Consider the following 17,105-nt stretch of genomic DNA (forward strand, 5'->3'; position numbering starts at 1 on the left):
TGAGAAAATAATTTAATTTTGTTATGAATGTATTTAAGGAAGTTTTCTATTAAAAATAACTGAAATAAATGTTGATTATTTTCATTTTTAAAAAAGTGTAGATAGAGTAAGCATTTGGTAAATTTAAGTGACTGTTATTACTTAGTTATGAGACATGATCCTTTCATGATATTTTACATACTCTTTTATAAAATATGCAGAGTATTTTATATTTCATTTTTGGAAGAATGAGGTTTTAGGAGGACAGGATATCATTTTCATAATTTCAGTAACACAAGTGGAGATTTTATAATTACTCATGTAATTTTCTCATTCATACATTTTAAATATGTTTATACAGATTACAGTCATAAGCCCAAGTCTTCTGTAGAGACTAATATCTGATTTTAAAAGTTAACAGAATCTTATGAGAGAAAAGATAGGAAAGGTATTATTACAAGTAGCAGGTATAGGAGTTGGGACAATACAGCCAACAGTGTAAATGATGGACAGCAATTTTGATTGAAATGGATTATATTCTTTTAATGGGAATTGTAGAGATTTACTTTGTTACCTCAGACCCAGATTTGAGTTTGGTAGTGTGCTGTTGGGAATTTTAATTCTGTATATCGAAAAAAGGAATAACCTTCTAGGCATAGGTTTTGGGAAGCAAAGCTAATCTTAGTCCCATGAGTTCAAATGATTAGGAAGAAAGTAACAAGTACTCAGGATAACATGATACAGGATAAATACTGTCCCAGACATTGCCACAGGACTTGTTAGGTACTTTACTGCCTCAAATATTTTTTTTTAAATAATTGTACCAGGAATGAAATTCTATTACATATGCATATTCTTTCTTGTTAATAGTTTAGTAAAAAAAAGATTTAGCCTATATACTCTATAGAATTGGGTTTTTTTTCAAGTCTATGGTCATCTACTTTGATGTTTTTATAAAAAATCAACCATAGTAAGTTATATATGTGTGGGGGGGTGTGTGTGTATAGATAGATAGACAGACTAATTTGAGGGGGGTGGGGAGAGAGAGAGAGAAAGAAATATCAGTGTGAGAGAGAAACATTGCTTGGTTACCTCCCATATGCGTTCCAACCCAGGAAATGGGAATCAAATCCGCAACTTTTTGTTTTATGGAAGGACACTCAAACCCACTGAGCCACCCCAACCAGGACAAAAGTTTTATAGTTTTTAGTTAGTCAACAAGTTTAAGGAAATGAGTTTGTGCCAAAAAAATAAAAATACTATTTCCTCTTGGAAAACTTGAATAGTAATTGTTGAGATCAATTAATTATTCTCCATGAGCAACAGTCATTGAGTATTGGAGAGTGGCCATGGACTTCATTAAAGACCTTGAAAGTGCCCTGGCCTGTAGTTCAATTGGTTGGAGCATCATCCCATAAATTTGAAAGGTCATGGGTTCGATTCCTGGTCAGGGAACATGCCTATGTTGGGGGTTCAGTCCCTGGTGGGGTGCATATGAGAGACAGCTAATTAATGTTTCTCTTTCACATCGATGTCTCTTTCTCTCTCTCTGTCCCTTCCCTTCTCTCTCAAATCGATAAGCATGTCCTCAGATGAGGATTAAAAAAAAAAAAAGACCTTGAAAGCAAAATATGCCTAGTCAATACTATGTATATATAGAAGCAGGGTACGTGTAGGTGAGAAACTGACACTTGCATTTCAGGTTTGTGTGTCATCTTCCTTCTTAGATTGTATGCAGGTCCTGAAGTTGATATCTGGAGTTGTGGTGTTATTTTGTATGCTCTTCTTTGTGGCACCCTCCCATTTGATGATGAACATGTACCTACGTTATTTAAGAAGATCCGAGGGGGTGTTTTTTATATCCCAGAATATCTCAATCGTTCTGTCGCCACTCTCCTGATGCATATGCTACAGGTTGACCCCCTGAAACGAGCGACTATCAAAGACATAAGGTGAATATTTTTTGTTACTATTATGTATATATTCTAGTATTAATAATAGTATCAGTAATTGAATGCCTTCTTTATTCTGGGCCCTGTAGCACTTTATACAGATTTTACTTCCCTTAATATACAAACATGATCATGTCACTCATCTTTAAATGTTTCAGATTGTTTCCCAAACTTTGTAGTTTAGGTAGCAAAACATACAAGGTCCTTCATAGTAAGTCTGTAGTTACTTATTCTAAGGTCTCATTTCCTGCATTCACTGCTACACACCTTTACCAGTGCTTTAGCCACATTGAATTTTTCCTTGTTTCTCAAACATATTTTATGCCTTCCTGTTTTTTTTCATACGATTCCTTTCACCTCTAATGCCTTTTCTGCCTTTTTTTTGACCTGATAGATTTCTATTCACCCTTTTATCAGGAGTGTCCAACCTGCAGACTGCAGGCCGCATGCAGCTCAGGATGGCCAAGAGGGTGGCCCAGCACAAACTCATAAATTTACTTAAAACATTATGAGATTTTTTTGTGATTTTGTTTTGCAATGTATTTAATGTGTTGCCCCAAACAACTCCTCTTCTTCCAGTGTGGCCCAGAGATGCCAAAAGTTTGGACACCCTGCCTGCTCAGAAATCACTTCCCTTCTGAAATCATTTCTGATTTCCCTAGGCAATATTGGTTGCTTCCACTTCTGTGATTTCCACATTTTGTTCACACTTATAATTCTTTTGTTCTCTTTTGTATGTACCTATTTTCCAGTGTATCTTTCTTGCCCTTAAACTGTAACTCAATAAAGGTAGAGTCTTCCTCATCTTTGTATATGCAGTGCTAGAAGGCCTAGGATTCAGTATATGCTCAGATAGTATTTGAATAAATTTCAAAGAGAAAAACCAGGTGAGATTTATGTATTTTACACATGGTTGATGAAATAAAGAATAAAGGTTTTGCTAAGATTTTGAATCCAAGAATAGCTGCTAGTGGGTTTGCTGTGAAGGATTTCTTGTTATGTGAGAAAATTTGGAAAATGCAGTTGCTGGTGTTACTGTGAATATGACTTTTATATAGTACACACAAGCCAGGATGATTCATTGCCTTCTACTTTTACTTCTCATGTGATGTTTCTTAGAGGTTTTATTGTTCTTACCTAACATTTTATCCAGTATTTGCTTACAAACACATTCTTTTGACCTTTTTCCAGAATCTTCCTTCTCTTCATAAGCCAGAATGACTGTTTAAAGACCTAGGACTCTTGGAATATTTAAATGATTGCTGAGGTAGTTGTTTACATGACTGAAAGCAAGGACTGATTCCTTTTATATTCCTGTACTGTTTTCTTCCCCCAGCTTTTCATCAGTTTTCCAGGCCTCATGCATAAACATGTAAATTTGTAAATTAGCACCAGATTTAGTTATGAAAATGAATTTAGAGGTGGGGGGGACCTTTTGTGTTTACAGTTCTTTAGAATATATAGTTCATTTAATTGGCTTTTCTTTAGAAAGGAAATTAAATATGATGATATATATACTTGTATCTGTATCAGCACAGTTAGAAGAATAAGTATTGATTCTGTTATTTCAAAACAGATGTTTGTGTATGTACACACTTTAGAAGAAAAATGTAAGTAAAACCATTTACTAGGATGTAGGTGGTATAAAAAGTGGCATTCACTTCTGTACTTAATAGAATAACTTGAATTAGTAGTTTTCATCATTTTTTATTTATCTGAACTCAATTTTTAATGTTTGGGAATTTTTGATTCATAAAATACAGTTCATAGGGAAAGAATTACTAATTATTGAGTAATTATTACATAACATAATTTGCTGGATACTTAATATGTTTTGTTGCATTGACTCTTAATAAGCCCTAGGATTCAGTATATGCTCAGATAGTATTTGAATAAATTTCAAAGAGAAATCTTATTGTTAATCTTATTTACAGACCTTGAAACTGATACCTGATTTAGATATATTAATATTTTTTATCCTCTGTTATTTCGTTTGAAAAATTAATCCTATCATTTTTATTATGTAACATTTATTAGATGCTTATTATTATCATGATATAGCAAATAAATTAAGGAATTCATTTTTGTCTTTATATTTCGTATGTCATCATTTCTTTATTCTGCGTTTTTGAGCATTTACTGTGTTTTGGGTCCTAGAGTATAGTTAAAGAAGACATGGTCTCTATTTCAAGGATTTCTAAGTTTAGAGGAAAGATTAAGAAAAATCAATAAATATAAAAACATCTGAGTGTTATTATGGAAAGATCTACTAAAAGCTGTAGAGGTTTCATCTTTGTATGTCGTTGGAGCCTGGCACACCATCATCTCTCACTTGGACTCTTGGCACTACCATCATCATTATTATTTTTTATCTTTTTCATTTAATTTATATATTACAAGCAGGAAACTATTTACAGAATGCAAATTACATCCTTTCACCCCTGACTCTTTAAAATCTTTTGGTGATTTTCATCAATCATAAGTTCGAATTCCCAAATGTTTTTTATAGCCTACTGCTATCTGAACTTTCTGATATCTTTTGCCACTCCAACCCATAACTCACTGTCCATCATGATAGTGGTTTGAGTTCAGTTCCTTGAACTTGGCAAACTCTTGTTACAGAGTCTCTGCATATATTGTCACTTTTGCTGGGAGAACCTGTTCCTCAATTCTTTGCTTAGGTGGCTTCTAATCATTCTGATACCCGCTTAAACATTACTCAGAATGGCTTCCCTAATCACTTGCACCCCATTCTGAATTATATTCTCTCATTTTACCTTGTGTTTTTCACTCAGAATTTTATCACATGATTTTTGTGTTTGTATATTTGTAACTATGTATTTATTTTTGTGAGCATTTGTTTAACCTTCATCTCTTTTGCCATAGAATATCCTTAGTAAATATTCATAATGAATTAATCATTATGAATGGTAGCCAGTCAAAATCTATATTGATCTGAATTTAAGCTTAGGGAGTACCCCATTCCCCCATGTAGTAATGCTTACACGATCTGGAAAGAAAGTGCATGTAGATGAAAGGGGATTGGATGTCCTAGGGTGGCAATAGTAATATCACATACAAAGGCCCAGAGTTTGAGAAAATAAGATTTGGGAGACTAATTCTCAAACTTTTTGGTTTAGTAACCCTTTGCATTCTTAAGGCTGAAGTCTCCAAAGAGTTGCTGGTTTTTTCTTTTTAATGCAGGTATATCTATCAATATTTACTGTATTAGAAATTAAAAATGAGAAATTTAAAAATTACTAAATGTACTTAAAAATAATAATAAACCTATACATATTAACCTAAATAACATCTTTTATGAAAAAATAGCCTTATTTCTAAAAACAAAAAAAATGATGATGAGAATGGCATTATTTTATACTTTAAAAATCCTCTTAATGTTTGCCTTAAAAGTAGCAACTAGGTTCCTATATCTACTTCTTCATTCAGTCTTTTGCAGTACGGTGTATTAGTTGAAGTCTATGAACTAAATCTGACCTCATTCATATAAGGGGTTTGAAAAGAGAACATTTTAATAGATTTCAGGTAATTGTGGGTATTTTTCTTTAATATAAAACCAAATCTTAACATGTTAGTTGCATCATCAAATCAGAAAACATATTAACTATTGTACTTTATTATATTGAAACCTACTGGTCTCTTTTGCATTTTGAGTGCATTCGTGCCTATGTATAATTCTATGACGTCATGCATTGGTCATTTGGAAAATATCGGGTTATTGAGTTTTAGGGATTTTCCAAATAGTGACACATTTTATTGTACAATATCAAAAATCATATTCATTGTTATCACTACAGAGTTATTAGACAAGTCTTTAAATACTGGGAAGTTTTTCAGCTTCTGGGGACAGACACAAATTACATAAAATTCTACAATTTTGCTTGAAAACTTGGATTTTATCATTGACATAAAATACTTCCTGTTGTCGCCTTCACAATGACAGGCACATTTTGTTTGTTTTTGAAAAAATGGCAGCCTAATATCCAAGTCTGAATAACAATAGTTATTCATGGGTGTTACTAACTTAACCTGGGTCACGTAACTATTAAGTGACTAGAGAGCAGGTCTGTCTGATTGTGTTATATTGTATTGCCCCATGTCTAAATTATTTGGGACTTGCCAAAGCAAGTTCTTACAATAGTGTATTGTGATATTTTTCCTAGAGAGCATGAATGGTTTAAACAAGATTTGCCCAGTTACTTATTTCCTGAAGACCCCTCGTACGATGCTAATGTCATTGATGATGAGGCTGTGAAAGAAGTATGTGAAAAATTTGAATGTACAGAATCAGAAGTAATGAACAGTTTATATAGTGGTGACCCTCAAGACCAGCTTGCAGTGGCTTATCATCTTATCATTGACAATCGAAGAATAATGAACCAAGCCAGTGAGTTCTACCTCGCCTCTAGTCCCCCCACTGGTTCTTTCATGGATGATAGTGCCCTGCCTGTTCCTCCAGGCCTGAAACCTCATCCAGAACGGATGCCACCTCTCATAGCAGATAGCCCCAAAGCAAGGTGTCCGTTGGATGCACTGAATACAACCAAGCCCAAATCTTTAGCTGTAAAGAAAGCCAAATGGCATCTTGGAATCCGAAGTCAAAGCAAACCATATGACATTATGGCTGAAGTTTACCGAGCTATGAAGCAGCTGGATTTTGAATGGAAGGTAGGAAATTGTATATTAAAATCATTTGTAGAAGCCATTTGTTTTTTGTATTATAAGGTGCTCTGCTGCTGAGTTGAGGACTGAGATCTAAAAGTTTTTAATTTAGATATAAATTTAATGGTCTTGATGCTTTTGGCTATAAATGCCATTCTTTGCAATAATAAACTATTTGCATTCAAGACAGAACAAACTTGTGCAAGGAAGAAGAGTGTTGATGTTGGGGACCTACATATTTTTGAATTACAAAATATCATTTTTGTTAAAGAAACAAAAAATAATCAATTGGAAAACACCTAAGAAAATAGTCTCGCTGTTTTAGCATTCATTGTAACAATAAAAAGTCAAGTGTCTTTAAAGATAGTATGTATTTACTTTTCTTTTTTTACTTAATTTTTTTTTCAAATACATTTGTCTCTGCCTTCCCCCCACCACATTCCCTTTGTTTTTACTTTTCCCTTTCTTATATTAAGCAGTGTTTTTCTTTTTGCCAGTAGCAGTAGTGGCTAGTGGTCAATACAAATTATACCATCAAGATAGATTTTTTTCAGTCAACAAATACTTGTCTCTAAGTTGAGAAAGCCTCTCTTATTTGGCTGGTGCTTTTAATCCTTAAGTATGGTATATTTTTCTTACTCTCAGCCTACATTCTACTTTTTAAAACAAAATAAGTTTTAAATTTATTTCAATTCTATTTATTTGTCAGGGGGAAAAGCACTTTTTTAATTTCTGGCATCCCTTGAACTTTTGTTCCTAAGGACTGCAAATATATTTTTAAAGGTAGGAGAAAAAAGTTCAAACATACGGTATAAATATTCACTTGACATGTTTGAATAAATCAGTCATTTTTATTTCATTATTTGTACATGAAATGCATAAATAAAATATTTCCTTAACCCTATTTATTTATTTTATTTTGTAAATAAAATAGAGAGGAAGGGGAGGAGAGAGAGAGAGAATTTGATGTTTTACTTGTTTATGCCTTCATTGGTTAACACTTACATGTGCCCTGATCGGGGATCAAACCTGCAACCTTGGTGTAACGGGATGACACTAACCCCCTGAGCAACCCAGCCAGGGCTTTCTTAAACCCATTTAAAACTCAGATCTCTCTTTTCTGAAGCAAATATTATTTAGTTAAAAAAAGATGTTAATATCTTTAAAATTCCTTACTGAAAAAATTTTGTAGCTAATTTGATAGATGGCTTTGCAAACCCAAAATCATCTTTATCTGAGCTGTAGTTTTCTTATCTTCACAAGGCAGATAATATCTTTCTCACAGTGTTTTTTGTGATACTTAAATTTTGTGACAGTACCTGTTACCGTACTGTATCTGATACAGACCCCTAACATATTAGTTCCCCTTTATTTCTTCTACTCTCTATTTATAGGTAAAACTATCCAAGTTGAATCTGTGCAACCAAAATTACTATTGATGTTTTGGAGTGAAGTATATGTAGAATGAAGGCTAGACTCTAAATAATCTCTGAGTTCCCTTTAATTTTAATTGCTGTACACGAACAGTATTGTTAGTAGGGATTAAAAACTAAATGACACCCTTGCCAGTGTTGCTCCATTGCAGCATTGTCCCATAACCGAAGGGCTGAGGGTTCAGTTCCAGGTCAGGGCACATGCCTAGGTTGTAAGTTTGATCTCTAGTCCGGATGCATACGAGGGGCAACCAATCGATGCTTCTCTCTCGAATCGATGTTTCTCTTTCTCCCTTCCTCTCTCTCTAAAAGCAATGAAAAAATGTCCTCAGATGAGGATTAAAAAAAATACTAAATTACCGTGTAATATAAAAAAAAAAATCATTCAGGAATTTCTTCTCTATTCTACCTCTCTCAATGATTTGTTTCATATTCTTTGAAATAATAATAGGGAGATATTTTATAGTTTGTTATTTTTAACAGTTATCCTTAACAAATATTTCTCATTTTAGGTAGTGAATGCATACCATCTTCGTGTAAGGAGAAAAAACCCAGTGACTGGCAATTATGTGAAAATGAGCTTACAGCTCTACCTGGTTGACAACAGAAGCTATCTCTTGGACTTTAAAAGCATTGATGGTAAGGAAGCTATGCAGGCATGAACTCTGAGAAGATAAAACTTGGCACTAGTTGACAAAATGTTAAAATCATCTCAAAGGCATGGTGGGTAGGTCTTTTATACTGGTTTTTAAGTAATCTAGATTTAACCAAAAATATAAGTGGAATGAAAAGGATCAAAGTCACATGGAATATCTCTAATCCAGCATCTCTCCAAAAGAAGTGCTTCCTTGCTCTAAAAAAAACATTTGAAGTGTTGGCTGTGGAGCAAACACCAGGGAAGCAATTTTTACCTAAAATTAGCTGATGATGTCAGGTTCTTTGTTACATTTCCTCATTCATATTTTATTGCTGTTAGCATTATAATATCTAACCTTCCCCTTCATCAGCTTCTTTTATCTTGCTTGGCCAAGGTGACCAAAGAGGCCTCTCCTGGAATTTAGGTTAGATTTTGGTGCCCATGGCCATCCAGGAGCCAAAGGAGTCAGGGAAGGAGGTCCTGTCCAGATATTTAGTGTGTGCCAAGAATCAAACCTAGGTGAACCAAATGTGCTTACTTCATTCACAGGCCAAAGTAGGAGAAAAATAGAAGATCAGGTGCTGAATGGAACAAGAGAATGGAATTCAGATATAGGGAAGTTGATGTAAATACAGCTTTTAAATTCTTTTAAATTCTTTTTTTTTAAAATCCTCATCTGAGGATATGTTTATTGAATTTGAGGGAAGGAGGAAGGGAGGGAGGAAGAAAGGGAGAGAAGGGAGAGGGCAGGAGAGAGAGGGAGAGAGAAAGGAACATGGACACGGATGTGAGAGAGACATTGATCCAATGCCTCATGTATGTCCCAACTGAGGATCAAACCTGTAACCTAGGTACGATCCAGGCCTGGGAATTGAGGCTACAACCTTTTGGTGTACGGGACAGTGCTCCAACCAACTGAACCTCCTGGCCAAGGGCTAAATTCTGTTCTTGAATTCTCATTATCTATAGCAGTGTTTATATGGTCCCAGACCACCTTCATCAAAATTACCTAGAGTTCTTATTGAAATCCCAGTTCTTGGCAACTGCACCCAGATCTAAATCAGAATCTCTGTGGTAGGAAACTAGGAATATGCATTTTAAAAAAAGAGTTCCCTCCCCTCTCCCCCCAGGGAATTTCAACATGCACAAAGGTTCAGAACCACTGTGTGATGGTAACTTTTATTTTGTTGATACACTATAAGAAAATAAGCCTTTGAGGATGTGCTTTCTTCATATGCAAGGATATCAGTTTGATTTCAAGGTTAATGCTGAATCATATGTTGACATTTATTATTAAGTTGCCTTTGCTGGATGTACTTAATATTGTGAATATAGCATTTTCATAGGAAGGGCTGGGGCAAATGTAACTTTCTAATAAATTGCTCTTCTTTGGTCCATTTCAGATGAGGTGGTAGAACAGAGGTCTGGTTCCTCAACACCTCAGCGTTCCTGTTCTGCTGCTGGCTTACACAGACCAAGATCAAGTTTTGATTCTGTAACTACTGAGAGCCACTCACTCTCTGGCTCCCTCACTGGCTCCTTGACTGGAAGTACATTGTCTTCGGTTACACCTCGCCTGGGCAGTCACACCATGGATTTTTTTGAAATGTGTGCCAGTCTGATCACTACTTTAGCCCGTTGATGATCTTTCCCTAGTTTATATATTTCTTCTATTGCACTGTGAAAAATCACATATATTCTTTAAATTATTTTACTTGTGCGTATCACATACTCTAAAATGCTGATTGACAAGAATATTGCCAGGGGACACTCAATGCCATTGAAATTACTGAAAACAGAAAAGTCTGACATTTTATTTACTTGTAGAAATCTGTAATTCTGTTTTGTCTGTGATAAATTCCCATAGGCAATATCTTTAATAAGTCAACATTGATGATTGTTAATTAAAACTATTACAGTCCACTACACATGATTAATACACCTTAACTGGTGAACCATCTCAATCAAGGGGTGTTTGGGCAGCTCCTTCTTGCTTTACTCTTTGGTGTAGGTAAATCCAGTTTACAAATTCCTAAAAATTTCAGTGGTCTTTAAGCTATGCTTATGCACCCAATTCTTTTGCACAAGAATATTTTTTTAAAAAAACAACCATTAGTAAAATACTTTTTAAATGTTGAAATCTTAAAAGCCTGCTCCCCCAAAATTTTAGCAGCCAAGTTCTAGCAATTTTTGCCTAGTGTTAAACAGAATGGCTGTGGTCCTGAAACAGGTAACCATGATTCCCTGGTTCCTTAAAAATAACTGTAACCAAGTAGAGGTTTTATTTTGACATTTTCATGAACATGAATAATATACTAATTTTAAGAGTCTTCAAGGTCCTACTCAGTATTGGAATATCTGTCATCGCAACAACTTTTGTCATAAACTTATATCATTTTAAAACATGCCTTCAAAATCTATTTTTCTCAAATTCTTTTTGGCTCTATTTATTTTTATACTTTACCTAGCATTATAAAATTGACAGTTACATGAAACAAAGCAAAATATCAACAGTCCCTTAAAAGGGAATTCTCTGTCTCTTATTGAGTGTAGTGGCAGTGTGTGTGCGCGCGCGTGTGTGTGCATGTGCACGTGTATGAAATGTTAATTCTTCATCTGAAGTTTAAGTTTGTCATTACATCTACCCCCTTCCTCACTTTCCCTGCTCACCATTTTCTTTGTTTATTGCTTGATCCTTAGTGGCTGATTGGTTTAGCTTTTAAATCTCTGGCTCCTTTTCTTTATTTTATATATTAGTTGCTAGCCATCCAATTTGAAAACACTGTTCTGGCCTTAAGGGCTTTTTATTTAATTCCAAAGCTTCATAGGCTGTGACCTTCACTGTTGAACTTTTTAGGGCAGGGAAGCCTTAAACATTAAAAAAAAATACTCTCTTGTATAAATATATGTGGTGTTTACATATATATGTATGTATGTGTGTGTATATATATACATACATATATATGTATGTATGTATTCACACACCAGTGCTTTTGATGGAAAGTCAGGTCTTATTTCATGCAGGTTGTGTTATTTTGTAATCTTTAAAGAAAAACAACCTATACACAGTGGGGTAGATAATAGCTTATAAATTATATTTTGTTTTAGTAAAAGTATTTAATTTTTAAATTATGTATAATTTATCTACTTTGTATTTATTCATTTGTTTTCTTTAGTATGTTGTAATTAACAATCTCATTCACCTGACTTACCCTAGAAAAGATTAAGCTCTTGAAAACAAAATGTGACTAAGCCTTGACAGGTTTTTCTTTGCCAAAAATGATGTTTTCTACCAGAAGCAAATGAGAATGAATGTTAGATCAAATCCCTCCCGTGTTTATGTAAGACAAGCATGTCTTCTTTAAGTACTTTTGAGTCAAGAGTTTGCAGTGTTACATCATGTTGTTTTGTAGAACTTTTAAACAATCTTGTTAAGTACTTTTTAAGTCTGACTTCTTAATATCAAAGGAAAATTAAATCAGGAAAGAGGGTGGGGTTGCAGTTAAGTTTTAAGTTTAAACCTTTGAAAGGTTGCCACCTAGTGGCACCAAAGGGTGCTTTTTTTGTGATTATTTCTATAGGGATAAGCAGTAGTCTTAACTGTTAGTCTGATGTGCATTATAGATACCACATATTTTTCACCTCTCCAAATGTGTAAATATTTACCTCTTTTGGGAGAAACAAGGCCACCTCATCACATTTGCCTGACTATGAATGGACAACCTTAGCAATAAGGAACTAGTCTGATTCCTTATCCTCAGTGATAAAATTCCAAATAATTTTGAAGGTGGAGAAACAGCAGGATGGGATCCAGTGGTATTTTAGCTTTGTTAGTCTTAATAAATCACATATTAGAAACTTATTCATATCGAAATTACTTTATATGGGTGACTGTCATATTTTCTTGAGAGTTAAAATATTATTTACTATTTTCTCATTCTTGCCCATTTCCATGAATATCTACAGTTTGGTATTTACTTGCTGATTTTTAGGAGAATCAAGGGTCACAGTTTTGGTTTTTGTATGCTTAAGTTTTTAAAGCACAGCTATTCTGTGAATCTACAATTTTTTTGTGGAGAAATTACAGGAGGCTTAGTCCAGTATAACACAGGCTAGAACATTGTCAAAGGAGTATTTTTGTTGCTAATGAACAGAGAGGGAAAGAATCAATACTAAATTTCCACATTTCCTTCTTACAAACTGGTTAATTGTGGATGTGGTATGTGGTAGGTAGATCTGGGGTCACAACAATTTTTTTCTGGTTAAAAGTCCGGGAGAGAGCTTCTATTATTAGGTTGTAGATAAAACCTTAGCTATATCATGGAAATGGACTCCACAGGATTCTAGAATAGCATTTCCCAAATTGTGTCCTGTGAGATGCCCTGCAGGGAACAATTGCATGTGAGCAAATTTTTTAAATGTTACACGCTACTCTCCCTCTTGAGATGACTGTGGATATGAGCATTAAAGACTTTGATAAGTCTTCTGTGAAAAAAAGACAACCATTTAGCTTTGTTTAACATTTTTCCAGAAATAATTTAACCATGTTTTTAAACTAACTATCTGTGGGAAAAAGCAAATTTGGGAAATATTAGTTTAGAAAAATTAGTGTCCCAGAGCATCCTAATTAGGGTAATTAGAATCAAGTTAAGATTTTCTTTTCCCTTATCAGTTGTTGGAGAGAATCTGGTTCAAAATCAGAGTAATTTCATTTTAACCTGTGGACATAGTCATCTTGAGCTGGACTTAATAGAATTGTGTATGTCTGCAACCCGTTTGTTAGGACCTTGATTTTCTTAATCAGGTTGTGTATTGTTTAGGAACAAAATTTATTCTGTGTGTGTGTGCGTGCGCGCGCTGAATGGGTAACTGGAAAATCTTAAACAAGATTACTTGTAAGAAAGTACTAAAAGACTAGTGACTAATGCTTATGGCCTTATGGATAATGAGTCAATTATCATTGATTCTTACTTTCAAAATGTGTCATCAGTGAACATTATCTAAATACTTTTAAATAGGATACTGTATTAGAACTAATTTCTATTATCCTTTAAAAACAATCAACGTCTCAAATTGGAGGCAGGTAGGCAAACCTATTACAAGTGGGGTTTTTGTTTCAATCAGCAAGTTTTTAAGAGATACTTTTATAACCTCTAGTGTGTCCATTCCTTGATACTAGTCATCTATAAAGAGAACCCAGGAGCCTAAATTAATCAGAAATGATCATATTTCTGTGTCAGGGAATTGGCTATATGTAGTACAAACAATTCTCTGTTTTCTGTGAATAGGTTTTCAATGACAGTTACATAATTCTGGGATTGATTTCTCTTATTTCCTAATCAGTTTGTACTCAGGGAATAGAAATTGATTTTTAGTATTAGATGAGACATAAATGAGAAAATATCAGACAACTGTTGCAAGTTTTTGTTTTTTGACTGGATTTATCTGTAGCTTCTATTAATGTGCAGCATATTAAGTTAATATAAGCACTGCACCTTCCATTTATAAAATACAAAAGCTTGGAATGTGTCTACCACAGACACTGCCTCTTTGTATACTGGTCAATAATTTAAATTCTGTTAGTGGTTGTAAAATCTCATTATCTAAACACTAGACGTGTTCACAGTCCTGTTTTCAAAGACCCCTCCTTTTTCAATCTGGCATTTCTTTACCTGGTCATCTTGTCACTCTTACTTTTTAAATAAGGAATGTAGCTTATTTTAATAACAGTTCTCAGAGATCCTACTTTATTAGAAATTCTGGATGAGGGATATGTGCAATGTTTGTAAGTCACATCCTATGTTGGGGTTCATTTTTGTAACCTCTAAAGTGGGAGGGATAGATTAAAAGACCTCTGAGGTACCTTTGAGCTTTAAAGTTCTTCTCATGATTTGTGTTACTGTCCACTTTTTATATTTTTAGAGTTTTTATACTAGTGAGAATGTTCTATATATGTTTGGCAAGGCATTTTGAAGGTATATACTTGAATTTTTTCCTAAATACAACTACCCTCTGGTATACAAATGGCAGAAAACCAAACATATTAAAACATCATGTGTACTTGACATAAAACACAACATGATTAATTTGAAGCGATAGAAGTGTTCCATACATTTTTATAGTGAAGTTTAGGTCCAGAGACCCTCCATATCTATTAACTTAGTTAACACATTGCAGTAACCTTGTAAAGTAACCACTTTTCAGATGAGGAAGCAGGACCAGAAAGCTCTTCATAAAGATTTCATGCCATACAGGTATTGAGCAATGACCACTGCTTTCTATATGCCCCCTTCCTGTGGGGGGTAAATAGCTGAATCACTGAAACATCTGAGTAGTTGAGTAATAACAATAAACATAGATGTTTTGCTTTCAAGTCTTAGAGTGACATGATGTAGTCTTAACTGAATGTTTCTTTATTTGAACCAGTTGATTGTACTACCTAGATGTAATTATCTAAAATATTTAGGATTTAGCATTTTGATTTTTACAAGTACTTCTAAATTATTGAGGGTGCTTAAAAATACTGAAGAAACTTTTTAGTACATGCTTCTTTCTTTAACTTACATGGTTCTATAGTACGATCTTTTGCAAAAGTAAAACTAGCTCCAGCCCTTATCCTAAATTATAGTTTTTGACTGTTGTCCGAATTAGGCTTATCTAAATTTCATATATAGATTGATGATTTTTTATTTTGTATGCATATTAGATGATAAAACACTATTTTCCTAGAGTATATTTCTATTCACGAACTATCTAATTATTATCTGCTTAATAGAGATTCTCCCAAACCTTATAAAACTTTGAAATGTAATTTTTGTTTGATGAGCTTTAAAAATTATATAAATCTTATTTAAACAAGTTGCTGGCATCCTTACTAGCCTTTCCTACATATAATTATGATGCATTTGATGACACTGAACAGAGAACAGAACCCACAATCCAGACTGGATTGAGTTTTAATTAAACTTTTTCAGCCATAACCTGATAAGAATCAGGCTGGTCTAGAAGTTATCAGACTGAGGGCCTGTATTAATTTTGTGAGCCAATGTTAATGTTTACTGCCAGCCTTGCATAGCAATGCCAATTTGCAGCTGCAACTGTGCGTGTGACTTTTGGTAACTATTGTTTATATCTAAAGCAGTTTAGATTTTATGGAATTAGCTCATGATTATTGGGACAAGCAGGGTAGGTATATTTCAGTTACATTTAAAGTGCAATTGAGGAAATTTTAGAATAGAGTGCTCTTTACATGAAAAAAATGTATTTGTAGAATATCCTAACATCAAAACATTTTGAGCATTCATAGAATTTTGACAAAGTTCATACAGTGTTTTGTTTGTTTATTCAAGGTTTGCTACTTTGTATTGATTTAAAATTTCAAGGAACCTTCTAGCCAAGGAGAATTGCATACTTAATTTTTCCTGCTAGTTTATGCATGCATTTTTTCACAGCTAATAGTCCCTTTTAAGTAAGTTTTGTTACAAAGAAAGGCCATTTTTCTAAAATGAAAGGGAAACATTCACTGATCTAAAAAAAAACACCTTAATTGTGCCTTCTGTTTTAAATTATAGGAACAGTAATAATTAGTTATAAACTTGCTCAAACTGTATTTTCTTCTAATTCCTCTCACTTTTCCTTATATCTGCCCTCTGTGACCGATCACAATGTTTTCTTTGTGTCTGTTTTCAGGTTCCTTTGGCCAGACCTCACCCTGTCACCATCAGAAGTTGGTCACTAGATGTATTTTTCTATTTCTCTTGTGTTGCTTTACTTTTTAAGTCACCTTAATAAAAGTTTGGCTGCCTTCCCATGTTTTTAAAATGAATGCAACGAATAGCAATCTTTATATTTCAAACCTTTAAAAAGTTTGTAAAGGAAAGAACTAATGCAGAGCAAAGAACATAATCTAATTTGGAATCTGAATCTTAGCTTGGCTGCTGTGTCAGCAGCAGGTCACGTAACCTCATTTAGTTTGCTCATCTACAAAACGTGGATAATAACCTACCTCACAGATGTGTGTGAGAAACATTTTGAAAGCCCTTGTTTAAATATAGAGTTTACCATACTCATTTAATGTAAATCCTCCCTTTTCAAAAGAGTTACCTTTGATACTGATGGATGAGTATCTTGATTTTAGGTCATGTGTAGTAAGAATATAGTAATAAAAATGTTTAAGACCACAGTTTCACAAATTATGGTATTCTTATTTGAACTGATCTAAAATTTCTTGAAAACATTGAATATTCAATTATCAAATTTGTCTTTTGTTGCAACAAATACTTAGAACTTCTTAAATCGTTGGCTGAAGCTGCCTTAATGTACCAAAATACAGCTTTCTCTCATGACTGTTCACAAAGCTATGGTTGTACAATGTTTTGGGTGTTTAATGTGAAATTGTTATAAAACTGTAAACTCTTAGTA

General features: G+C 33.8%; 1 protein-coding gene across 2 annotated transcripts in view; it reads left to right on the forward strand.

The window, feature by feature from the left end:
- The window catches only part of PRKAA2 (protein kinase AMP-activated catalytic subunit alpha 2), a 55,429-nt gene extending 44,118 nt beyond the window's left edge, over positions 1 to 11,311 (forward strand). For both annotated transcript variants that reach the window (XM_054573717.1, XM_054573726.1), the window contains 4 exons: positions 1,707 to 1,931; positions 6,116 to 6,620; positions 8,560 to 8,686; positions 10,088 to 11,311. In XM_054573717.1, the coding sequence (XP_054429692.1) occupies positions 1,707 to 1,931; positions 6,116 to 6,620; positions 8,560 to 8,686; positions 10,088 to 10,326 (1,096 nt within the window). In that variant the 3' untranslated portion in view covers positions 10,327 to 11,311. The remainder of the gene's footprint in view (positions 1 to 1,706; positions 1,932 to 6,115; positions 6,621 to 8,559; positions 8,687 to 10,087) is intronic.
- The last annotated feature ends 5,794 nt before the right edge of the window (positions 11,312 to 17,105 follow it).

This window comes from Pteronotus mesoamericanus, unplaced genomic scaffold (assembly GCF_021234165.1).
Source record: "Pteronotus mesoamericanus isolate MK-2021 breed Mesoamerican mustached bat unplaced genomic scaffold, CSHL_Meso_final contig_105, whole genome shotgun sequence".
In the NCBI taxonomy this organism is placed as follows: Eukaryota; Metazoa; Chordata; class Mammalia; order Chiroptera; family Mormoopidae; genus Pteronotus; species Pteronotus mesoamericanus.